Source organism: Fundulus heteroclitus, chromosome 3 (assembly GCF_011125445.2).
Source record: "Fundulus heteroclitus isolate FHET01 chromosome 3, MU-UCD_Fhet_4.1, whole genome shotgun sequence".
NCBI classification, from domain to species: Eukaryota; Metazoa; Chordata; class Actinopteri; order Cyprinodontiformes; family Fundulidae; genus Fundulus; species Fundulus heteroclitus.
The window spans coordinates 30,322,316-30,334,723 of record NC_046363.1 but is presented as its reverse complement, the minus strand read 5'-3'; the positions used below and the strand labels follow the sequence as shown (position 1 = coordinate 30,334,723).

At 43.0% G+C, this 12,408-nt stretch overlaps 1 protein-coding gene across 1 annotated transcript in view; it reads right to left on the bottom strand.

Moving 5' to 3' along the window:
* Positions 1-7,207: 7,207 nt before the first annotated feature.
* The window catches only part of znf574 (zinc finger protein 574), a 36,819-nt gene continuing 31,618 nt past the window's right edge, over positions 7,208-12,408 (bottom strand). Inside the window, 2 exon segments of the mRNA XM_036127787.1 lie at positions 7,208-8,778; positions 11,566-11,853. Of these exon segments, the coding sequence (XP_035983680.1) occupies positions 8,179-8,778; positions 11,566-11,853 (888 nt within the window). The 3' untranslated portion in view covers positions 7,208-8,178.

Sequence of the window (12,408 nt, the reverse complement as noted above, 5' to 3'; positions counted from 1 at the left end):
TCACTTTATTTAAAGAACGCGCCAATTTACTACACACGTCATTTTGGGGGACTTTTCAGAGACAAATCCAATCAAATCAGACAGATTGGTCAACAGTTTTCTATCTGAGGAACCCCAGCAGGTTGCATCGAGTCATTAACTTGAAAGAACGTGTAGCCACAGTGGACAGTCGTCTGCCTTCTCCTTGACTTTGCAGCAATCTCTCATACCGAGCATGCATGTAGCGACAGTGGAGAGGAAAAACTCTGCTTTAACAGGAATAAACCCACCAGCAGAGCCAGGCTCAGTGTGAACGGTCATCTGCCACGACTGACTGGGGGTTACAGAGGACAGAGCAGGGACACAAAAAGAGCACAGCAGCACAATAGTCGCTCCTGAAATGAATTTATTTGAGTTTGACTTTTTTAATTGATTCACTGAAATAACTTAGCTTCTTAAATATATTTTTAGTTATCTAGACGCACCTGCTTACAAACCTGCTATTAATCCACACACTCCTGCGAGGCCAAATAAATAAAAAAACTACACTTAACCTGACATGCAGGTGTTTGGGACTGTGGGAGGAAACCAGAGAAAGCAGAAGAACATGTGAACTCACCTCTCCCCCGCTGACCGCTGGAGAAAGGACAAGAGGGTGTAGACAGATGGATAGACAGTGTTTTATCTTATTTCTGTTTAGTTTTATTCCTGAGCAGCTTTGTCGTTGTTTACGTCTGTTTTTTTAAATCTATGTTTACCTTTTTTCTCAACACTTCTATTTTGTTCATTTACCTCAATAGGTCCCGCATGTGTCTTATTTTCTAATTAGTCCTCAGTGTATTTATCTCTCTTGGTATAGTTCTTGTCATTTATTCCCAGGCTGTTTTGTACTGTTTTCCCTCAGCTTCTTTATACGTGTTTGTCTGTCTTGCCATCAGCAACCTTTTGTTAGATTTCAGCATTCAACGCGGGTTTCTTTTTTTTTTTTAAAACGTAATTAAACCGTCTGGCTCCTTTTGATACCTGCCTGTTTGTACGTCTGTCTCTTCTTCATCTTGTATTTGATGCACTCAAAGCGAACTCTAACAGCGCTTCATTTTGTCGCTAATGCAGGCTGTAAAAATACAGGTGCATCTCAGTAAGTTAGGACATTATCAAAAAGTCTATTTATATATATACTTTAGCAATTAAATGTGAAAAGTGAAGCTTGAAAATCTGGATTCACTACAAGTAGAGCATTTCATCTGTAAGTTTTGATCTGGGCCTACAGCTAAGGAGAACCCAATTTCTCTATTATATGCATATATATATATATATATATATATATATATATATATATATATATATATATATATATATATATATATATATATATACTGTTTTTATACTCATATATATATATATATATATATACTGTTTTATATTCATATATATATATATATATATATATATATATATATATATATATATATATATATATATACATAATAAAAAAACAAGAATAAGGGATTTTAACACAGAAATGCAATATTAACGCTCAGAAACTGGCTGTTCGTGGTGTGCTGTGACCAGGAAAGTTGAGTGGAAGTAAAAATATTGTAGAAAAACACCCTCATTCAACAGGGATAACCACAGTCTTGAGAGGTTTATGAAGCAAAGCCAATTTCAAGAGTTTGAAGTCACATTGTGTGGACTGTGGGTGAAGTAAGTGATCCAATGGCCACCACACCCAGACATATCCAGGACATAAGTTACAGCCTTGTGTTGAGTCACTCGTTAACGAGAGACAACATCAGAAGCATCTTAAAGGAATGAGAACAAAAAGGATTAGACTTTAGCTCAAACTCTTCTTTTCAGATGAAAGTAGTTTGCATTTTATTTGGAAAACAATGTCCCAGAGCCTGGAGAGGCGCAGAATCCACATTGCCTGAAGTGAAGTTTCCACAGTCAGTGAAGATTTACGGCGCCATATCATCTGTTAGTGTTAGTCCACTTTGATTATAATAATCAGTTTTTTGTCATTGCAACATACATTCTAGTGAAATGTGCCCTCTGCATTTTAACCATCCCTTAGGGAGAAGTGGGCTGCCAATGAGCGACACCCAGGGAGCATTCTGGGGCTAAGGGTCTTGCTCAGGGACCCAGAGCGGCAGTCTGTTGGATTCAAACCAGAATGCTCAATACTAGCATACAGAGTAGATTAAATGTCTGATAAAACTTTATTAATTTCGTGTTTATGTTTATGCCAAAAGGTTTGCGTTAGTATTAAAACTCTACCCAGACGTCAAAACTTTCGCCAGACTTTCTAGTTGTGCACAGCTTTACACACATCCTCCAGGAACAGCGAAAAAAACACACACTTTAAATCCAGCCCGCTAGTTGTCCCACCTGGTGACGACAGCCGGACCAAAGCAGCTCCTGGTGTCCTCCACCTGCTCGGGACTCTGTGATGTCAGCGAGTTTGGAGCGCCGAGAGCTGAATTTGCATCTTTCTCTGCAGGGTCAATTAGAAATGGAGCAGGAAAGGCAGGTTTAACAAGAGGAGGACAGCTTTCCATGTTGCACTGCAGGGACACCCCCCGGCGCTGCGGTCAGGACCCTGCTGGGAGTCACAAAACACAAGCTGGGGGGTCTAAGGTTTGATTCCTGGAGTCTTGTGTTGTTTCTGCCGTCTGTCACATAGTAACATCCCGGAAAAAAATGCATTTATAAGTTTAATGTGATAAAACAGTGAAAAGAAATCAGTGTACCGGTATTATGGATAAATGCCAACGTCTATTTTATGGCTAATTAAGGACGACTGCTTGACCTGATACTATCATTAAAAAATACATTTTTCATTGTTTAGAATGTAAAACTTATTTATTTTTGTAAAGCAACCTTGTTTTTTTTTGTTTTTTTACATCTCTTAGAATACATGATGCTGAACATTTTTATATTTCATTTGACTCCAATAGAAGAAGATTAATCCGTCTTATCTCTGCCTGCTTTAATGCCACATATATGCCCTGAATAATTAATGGAGGTAATTGCAAAATCCCTCTCCACATGCACCCGGGAGCGTTTTTTTTTTTTTTTTTTACTCCCAGCTCTCTGCATGAATGATTTCATTTTCATTTAACACGAATTAGATACGTTATATGAAGCTTATCCACTCCTTGCAATTCATCCAAACTCTGTCACAGTAATGCTTTTCAGCATGTACCTTTATTCCCAAACACAAGCTACGGTTTGATATGGAAGTCTCAAACTGGGATATTTTTGAATCATGTTTGAAAGTTTTAAATTCCTGCAGCGAGGGAAACTTTGTTTGAGACAAAATAACCGGTTTTCTACACTTTCGCTGCAGCTTTCTTCGGTTTCTACACAAGAAATTGGGTTAAAAACTCCACTTTGGATCTTGCTATTCTCCTTCTATGCTTGGGTGTTTGGTGCAACGAGCTCAGCCATGTTTGGCAGAACCTAAACAGAAAATAGATCCCTGCACACTTCAGAGTTGATCTTTATGATTGTGCATCATCATTTCCTCCAGGCACTCGAGCACCATTAGAAGGCATCCAGGTCAGGTTCGTCCCGCTGCCTACACGGGACCGGCAGATGATGCTTCACATCATTAACTTTACAAAATCCTCCCATTTTTTTCTTTCTTCTTCTTCTCATCATTACGTCCTGGTTTCGTCTGCCTGGAAAAATTGATTTTAAAATGTAGTTTTTTTAAAAAGTGTTTTCACCTATCAGAGAACTTCTTGCTCTCGTGAAGTCTCTTTAAATCAGGACTATGCTCAGATACTTCTGCCTTTCTAATAGAGTCTGTTTCTCCTCACTAGAGGCCATGGAGTGTTTTTTTTATTCAAATATTGCCCTGAAATCAACCCTCACTTCAACTAAATACACTGCGCCCTCCCTAAGGGTTCAACGCGTTGCTGTTCTGATGGGTTCGTTAAATTGAGCGCCTCTTTAAATAGCATTGTTTCAACCCCTAATTCAATAGGTCCTCATGTATCTATACTACATTTAAAACACAGACTTAGCCGCTGACATAATAAGATGCAAAGAATTAAATCACAGCCATAAAAGTTAAAAACACTCCTTAAAAAACACTGTCAGTACTGTTCGAAAAAAAAAATTTGCAAATAAATAAGAAGATAATCCTCTCTGCTGCGAGATCTCAGCAGTAGATTCCTAATGGAAACGCCACATGTGGGATTAAGGAGCTGAGACATGAGGGTCTAGACTATATACCAGATTTATGACTTAGTTCATCCACTTTTTCTCAATGCAAGTACGTCTAAATGATCTTAAAAGTGTTAAAATGTCTTGCAAACTTATTCAGACACACTGGGGATCGGTGTAAAGTGTCACCCAAGTAATTTTAAAAAACGTGAATTTGAAACGTGGTTTTAGGTCTGGACTCTGACCGTTTGGACTGACTCGGTCCTTTGCAGATCTGACTGCATGTTTAGGGAAGTTTTCCTGCTGAGATGAACCTCAGTCCTAGTCTCAAGTCTTTTGGAGCCTCCAACAGGTTTTCTTCTAGCCCTGCCTTTTATTTAGCTTTATTTAACTCTGACCAGCTGTTGCCCCTGCAGGAAAAAAAAAAAAAACTCCCCCGCTGTGTGATGCTGCCACCACGCTCCAACTAAGGGACAAAGTTTTTTGCTCCACACAGGATTTTACATGAAGGCAAAAAAAAAGTGTTTTGATAAAATCTAACCAGAGCCTCTTCTTACAAAACTGCAGTACCATAAAATGCTTGAGGCAACCTCTAAACGGCACTGATGGCTGTTCCCCTGCAACTCTTATAAGGAGACTAGATTTATTGAGTGACTAATAGTTGTCCTGTCAAACAGATCTCCCCCCGCCCCACCTGAGCTGTGGATCTCTGCAGCTCCTCCAGAGCTTTCACGTGTTTCTTTTCTTGCCTTGTCAGCTGTAGTGAACAGCCATGCCTAGGCAGGTCTGGAGTTGTGCTACGATCCGCTTTGACATATTGTTCTCCATTAAATGTTCAGTTCTTGGTCTAATGTTTTATAACCTAACCCTGCATTAAACTTCTCCCCGACCTGTCTGCTGTGTTCCTTGGTCTTCACGAAGCTGTTTGATCAGTGTGCGAAATACCTGTCAATGTTTGGGGGGGGTCCTCATCTCCCAATTGTTGCGCAATACCGGTCTAAATTTTCTCAATATGCAGTAGGCCTATAACATTATAATGTCAAAACCAAAGCCAGCTTTAATGTCAATTCTTCACATTCACCAGACATACAAGGACTCGAGAGGATGTTTCTCATTCACTAACAGTGAAACAGATAAAGTGCACAGGCACAACAGATAAGATCAGTCCCTAATACTAAAATTTAAACATTTTTAGTATTAATTGTTGTCAACAAATACGTCTTTCTTCTGTTTTGCGCGCGCACATGGCTAATTTGCATACGCAAACAGGATTGGCTGGTTCCACTTGGCAAAAAACAGAACATATTTGTGAAAAAAAAATTGAATTGAATACTGGACATGTTGAGTTAAACATTTTAGTGACAATTAGTGACAAAAAATATTTGATTTTAAATTTTTTTGACACAATTTAGGACCCCCTTTAAATTTTGCTTTTGAGGCTTTCAGGGGGTCTCATGGGTTAATCGGGGGGGGGGGTCGAGCCCCCCCCCCCATATTTCGCACTCTGTGTTTGATCACTAGCAAACCTCTGAAGTCTTCACAGTGGAGCAGCATTCATACACACATATGAGCTCAGTTTACTAATATGGGGACTTCAGATAGATAGATAGATAGATAGATAGATAGATAGATAGATAGATAGATAGATAGATAGATAGATAGATAGATAGATAGATAGATAGATAGATAGATAGATAGATAGATAGATAGATAGATAGATAGATAGATAGATAGATAGATAGATAGATAGATAGATAGATAGATAGATAGATAGATAGATAGATAGATAGATAGATAGATAGATAGATAGATAGATAGATAGATAGATAGATACTTTTCATACAGAATCAAGCACCACTTTTCTAACACATAAAATCCCAATGATATACATTTCACTCTTAGGAAATAATAATGACGGTAAGAGTACCTTTAATTGTGTAAAGCTTCATTTCTTTATTTTTTTCAGTTATTTTATTCTATCTTGTATTTTAAGGCTTTATTTTATTCAACAAACTTTAAACTGTGAATAAACTAAAAAAAAAAAAAAACCTGTTCAGCTTTTTACTCATCTTGGTTGATCTAAAAGCTCTAAAATATCCAGGAACATCAGGCCCGAGCTAACGGTTGAACACAGGCAGCATTTTGTCTTCTGCGCATCAGAAAAAGTCATTAATACTGCAGGCAGATTGCTTCAGCAGAGCATTAAAGTCTCATGACTTCAACGCCAGCCTAAACTATTTAATTACACGTCTGTGTGTGTTATTTCTGCATCACTGTTAGGCAGGCAGGTATGATAAAAAGCCTTCAACCAGAAAATCAGCCCTCAAGTTTTTATTCTTGCCATAAATAAATAAAGATACCATGTTTTCATCGACTGCTTGCTTGTTGAGCGCTCCTAGAAAGAGGCAGCTCCTCAGGGGGGGGGGTGACGTCTCCGCTTCCTCATATGCTTCTGGAGACGCAGAAATGCAGCCATTTCCCCAACATTTCGGGTTTTCTAGCACAATAATCAGCATTTCTGCCTCCATGACATGAAAACAAACGAAGACTGAGCGCCTCTGCCTCAGTGACTGTGGTTTCAAACCCCCCTGTCAGCAATCACTGGGTGGGAGGCAGCCATAAAGCAGGGCTTTAGAAGCCCGTAATGGCCCGCTGCAGAGCTGGCAAAACTTATATCACATTATGCCTCTTCCCATTCACACGCAAATAGGATCATTATTTTTGATAACTATACAGCAAGCGCTGGATAATTCAATTACGTTACTTGCTCATGCATATTTCTGCATTTCAGTTAAATCATCATAGATCTCACCGTGTCCTTGTTGTTATTGCATCTGATTACGGCAACAAAACGAATCAATAACGCACAGCGCGACAAATTATCAGAACATCACCGCCGATCCGTAATCAACAAGCAGGTCCGATTCATTCTGAGGAGAACGCCTTTTTACTGCAGTTCGGGTGACGGGAGGGCCACGAAAGTCCAGATCCTCTTATCGGGGTGTTGCCGCTGCCCTCCTGTGATCCAGCTGATAAAATAATGGAGGTGCAGAGGTGTGAGAGTCGAGGCTTTTTATTTTTGGGAAAGCTGAGACCATTTTTACAGCAGGACAGGCTGTACAAACACATTAGTTTACAATCAAAAACCTAATTTCACATTTCGTTTTTTAAATCACTTCAAACGCAATTCATCCACCCCCCCCCCCCGGTACTGTTTCCATTGCTACAGACATCCAGCGGCCGTGTTAAACAGAGGAGGACATCTTAGTTGCTGTCTTACTGCAGGAGCAAAATCTCACACATGGAATTTCACCTGAATTTGTTGTTTATTTACTATATTTAGGGAGAAAAAAAAAAAGAGGTTTTTAAAAACTAACAACTAAAAACCTGTTTACATTAATTTATGCCTCCCTCCCGCTTAAGCTGGAAAGTTCGCAGCATCTCTCTCCAGGTCCCTACATGTCAACCATTTGTTTGGGAGAGATGCCAGACAAAAAAAACAAACTTTAGAAAGATAAATACACTAAAGTGTGCTGCAACTTCACCTACGACCGTAGGCTTTGGTTAGAAAAGGAGGAGACTGAGCATTTCTGCAGCCAGCTCTCCGGGTGGCTTTGCTGTGAAACGAAGCGCGAATGTGTGGAGGCCTGAGAGGAACCTCGTAGGGAATCACGGGTTCATAACTTCTTTAAAAACAGGAGAACTGAAATCAACACAACAAAGGTAAACCTTTACCCATGGAGCTAGAGCCTATAAAAAAAAAAACTGCTGGGTGAACTGAAGAGACGAGAGGAAACGTCTGTTTGCTCAGTGCTGATAGAATAAGTCAAGAGAACTTAAATTTTCCACTAAATAAACGCACATAAAGGGTTTGTTGGTTTTTAGAGCAGGACTTTTTGCTGCCGCGCTAAAGGCAGAGTTACGCATCCTTGTGAGGCGTGCCGATAAATGACAGAAAGTCAATTAAAGTCAATCAGGAATCTAACTGAGCTGAAGGCAGTAACTCAGTGGTTTTCTACGTTGCCTTCACACCGTCTCCTCCACGATGAACTCGATGGCGTGCTGAGGCGACTGGCTCGTCTCCACCATGGTGATCTCGCTCTCCCCCATGGTGATGGTGGGAACCGTGATGGTCTGACCCCCCAGGACGGACGAGGGCAGGATGACGACCTGCGAGGTCCCGTCTATGCCGCCGAGCTGGTCCGACGGGATCATCACCGTCTCCGTGCCGTCCTCGCTCTCCTGCAGCACGTATATGGTCTGCACGGTGCCGGCGTCCAGCTCCGTGGTGGTGGTCAGGGTGGACAGCGCCTTGGCCCCCTCCAGCACCTTCTGCACGTGGGCGACCTCGGCGGCGTGCACCACCTGCTCGGCTGCCTCCGGGGGCAGGTCCTTGTGCTGCCGCAGGTGCTTGTCCAGGTTGGGACGGGAGCGGAAGGCGGCGGAGCAGTGGGGACACGGGTAGGGCTTCTCGCCGCTGTGGGTGCGGGCGTGCTCTGTGAGGCGGGCGGCCACGCTGAAGCTCTTGCCGCAGATCCAGCAGCAGAAGGGCCGCAGGCCGGTGTGGATCCGCTCGTGGTCCTGCAGGTGGGGCAGCTGGCGGAAGCGCTTGCCGCAGGTGGCGCACTGCAGGAAGAGTTTGGGGAGAGACGGAGAGTTCAGTTCAGTCTGGGAGCACAAAGTTGACGTTGTTCTGTGCGACCGCAACATACGATCACTTACCGGCCAACAGAGGGATTCAAACCTACTAATAAAAACTTTCCTTTATTAATGCAACCACAGTGATGAAATATTTTCAGTTTGCTTTAGTTTAGAAAAAAAAGGTTTGTAAAGCACCAGATCTGAGAAGATTTGTTGTTTTCTGCTTCATATTCAGTCTTTCAGATAATTAGTTACCAAATAACGACTGAAGCTCTACATGTAAAATCAGAGTTTGGGTAGTTCAGGGTTTCCTGAACGCATCCTTCACATCACATTTCATGAGTTCTCTGACCATTTAATGCTCTTTGCAAATCAACTATAAAATGTGACTTAATGCTACAGCGTTCAGGGTTGGTTGAACCTGCAAAAACCTTCCTTGATTTGAAGGAAGGAAGGAAGGAAGGAAGGAAGGAAGGAAGGAAGGAAGGAAGGAAGGAAGGAAGGAAGGAAGGAAGGAAGGAAGGAAGGAAGGACGGATGGCAAGGAGGATTAAGGCGGAAGGATTGATAGATTGTAAGGAATTCAACGAAGGAAGGAATGTCTGAAATCGGAAGTAAGGAAGGAACCTCCCCCTCCGATTGCTTGTCCTGGCTGTCCTTGCTTTCTCTGGCTCTCCTTCCGGATCTTCCTTTCCGTCCGGAAGCTCCCCTTCCGTCCATTCCGTTCCGGCCTCTCTCTTTCCGTCGCCGGCCTTCCTGCCCTCCTTCCTTCCGGCCGGCCTTCCTGTCCTGCTTGTCGCCCTCTCCCTCCTTCCTTCCGGCCCTCCCTCCCTCCCGCCCTCCCGCCCTCCCGCCCTCCTCCCTCCTCCCGCCCGCCCGCCCTCGCCTCCCTCCCGTCCCCCTCTCAGTCTCCCTTCTCGCCCGCCCTCCCGAAAGAAAGAAAGGATAAATGATAGAAAGAAAGAAAGAAAGAAAGAAAGGATAAATGATAGAAAGAAAGAAAGAAAGAAAGAAAGATTTCTTCTGTTTTTGCTTTTTTTTGTCAGGATTTACTGTTTCAGACAATCAAACAAGTTTTATCATCAGACGAAGATAATATGAAGAGTTTTCAATCGATGATTTCATTTATTAATGATAAAAAAAACATCTAAACCAGTCTGGCCCATCGTGAAAACAGCTTCTTGTTAAATCTTAAATTAACAGATATTAAAACCCTTATTGGCTTAATATCTTTACTTGAGGAAAACAAATAATAAGAATCTGTCTCATAACATAATGCAGGATACACGCATCATGTTCCAATCTAAGTCAGTTGATGAAACGATCAGAAACAAAGTCACTAACGCCTGGAAGTCAGAAAAGATCTGTGAGGGTCTGAGGCTGCTGAGCTTCTTTAGGACCTGGACAGCTCGCTGGAAATGACTGAACGTCTGATTCTGCCTCTACCTGAAAACCCTGAAGGAGAACCTCCAGCCATCAGCTCGTGACCTTCAGCTCAAAAGCACTCAGGTTGAGCAGCAGTCCACTTCTGGATGGCTGACAACAAAATGAGGCCTTTGGAGTGGCCTAGTCAAAGTCATGACTTAGATCCAGGTGAAGCGCTGTGGCAGGACCTTAAACAAGCCGTTAAACCCTCCAGTGAGGCTGAAAAATGTCAAAACTCGCCGCCGGTCATCACAAATGAAGTATAGGGTAAGTATAGGGAACAATTACTTTTTTTCTCACATAAGGCAGAGTTGGTTTGGAGAGCCTTTATGTGGACATTTAATGGTCGTTTACATTTGTTGCTTTTACTCAATGATGTTATCTCTGTCTGGTACAAAGATGTGTCTGCTGATCTGAAACATGTTGGTGCATCAAACCAGAAGAAATGTGCCGAGGCCCCAAACGCTGCGAGTCGGGAGAAGCGGGACAGATGGATACGACTTTTAGACAACAGGAAAGGGAAACAAAGTCTGGAAATAGAAACATTTTTTCCAGCCTGCGTAGGAACCCCCTGGTTGTTCGGTGTTAGAAAAAGCTTCAAATTAAAGCCAACTACAATAATCCCGTCAGTAATCAGCAGTTGCACCTTTTTTCTGCCACGCTGTGATTTGCTTCCCCGCTTGCTTCCACCTGAACGAGCACAATGAGCTACAACTAAACGCCTGATTAAACCCGGGGCACAACAAAGGAAAGACATTCTGCTTTGCTTATATTCCCACTGGGGCCACTCAAATTGAAACCGCAATGTCTGACAGATTGGCCCTTTCCAGGATCTCTGAAACGCGCTCCTTAATATTCCCCCTTTCTCAGAGCGCTCTTTACCTCGCATGCAAATATTTGCGTTCTTCCAGGAGGCCGGTAAATATCGGATAAACACGCCGCGTGTCCTCAACCCTGACAGACGCGTTGTGAAGCAAGAGCCAAAAGATTAAATCCTTTCCTGTAACTCTGCATACTGAGACGGGTTTGGGTGGGTCTGTGGTTGATGTCCAGCTCTGTCGTCGCCGCATCACAGAGAAGGAAAGGATCCCAGAATAGTATCGGGCGCAGAGGGGAGCTGACAGGCACTAAGTCAGCCCTGTCATAAATCACAGGTACACCGGGAGGAAGGAATCACCCTCAGGACATAAAACTGCATAAATGTCTGCGGTGTGGAATGGTCACAAACTGCTGTTTGTGTGTAATCATCTCATATAGGGAGGGGGGGGGGGTGAAAAAAATCTGCTTTTAAAAGCCAAGACAAATCTGGATTGTTATGCAAGCACACGCGCCGCACAGCTCCTCTCACCTCGAAGGGCCTCTCATCAGTATGTGTCCTCATGTGAACCCTGAAGGTGGAATTGTAGGCAAACTCCTTGAGGCAGATGTCGCAGCGGAAGCGCGGTCGGTTTTTGGACTTGGAGAGCGTCCCTTGGAAATGGGCCAGCACGTGCTCCTCCAGCGCGCTGTTGGAGGTAAACCGGCGCCGGCAGGGCCTCACTGGGCACTTGAGCGGCGTCTGGCCCGTGTGGGATAAACGGTGGAGGTCCAGGCCCTCCTGGGTCATGCAGCGGTGACCGCAGAGGTCGCACTCGACCTGCGGGGAGGAATGAGGACAGAAAGAGGACGAATTATAGATGGAAACTAGCAGCGTGTGGCCAGACTGCGGCACAATACAGATCAAATATAGCAGAAACATTTGTTTGAACTCCTGGTAAAGCCTTACATTTATATTTTACTGTTTATTCATGTTTAATATACTTCTAACTGAAACATCATCCAAGGAAGACAGATCACCCGCTATTACCATCTAATGTAGAACAGATTACTGGATCAATGTGTGCTTCTGTGCTTTTTTGTCTGTCTTGTTGTGTCTCTGCTCTGTCTTCTCTAACCCCCAGTGGGTCGAGGCAGATTACCGTTCATACTGAGCCCGGTTCTGCCGGAGGTTTTCCTTCCCGTTAATGGGGAGTTTTTCTTCCCACTGTCGCTTCATGCTTGCTCAGTATGAGGGATTGCTGCAAAGCCATGGACAATGCAGAAGACTCTCCCTGTAGTTCTACGCTTCTCCAGGAGTGAATGCTGCTTGTCGGGACTTTGAAGCAATCAACTGGTTTCCTTATATAGGACATTTTTGACCAATCTGTATATT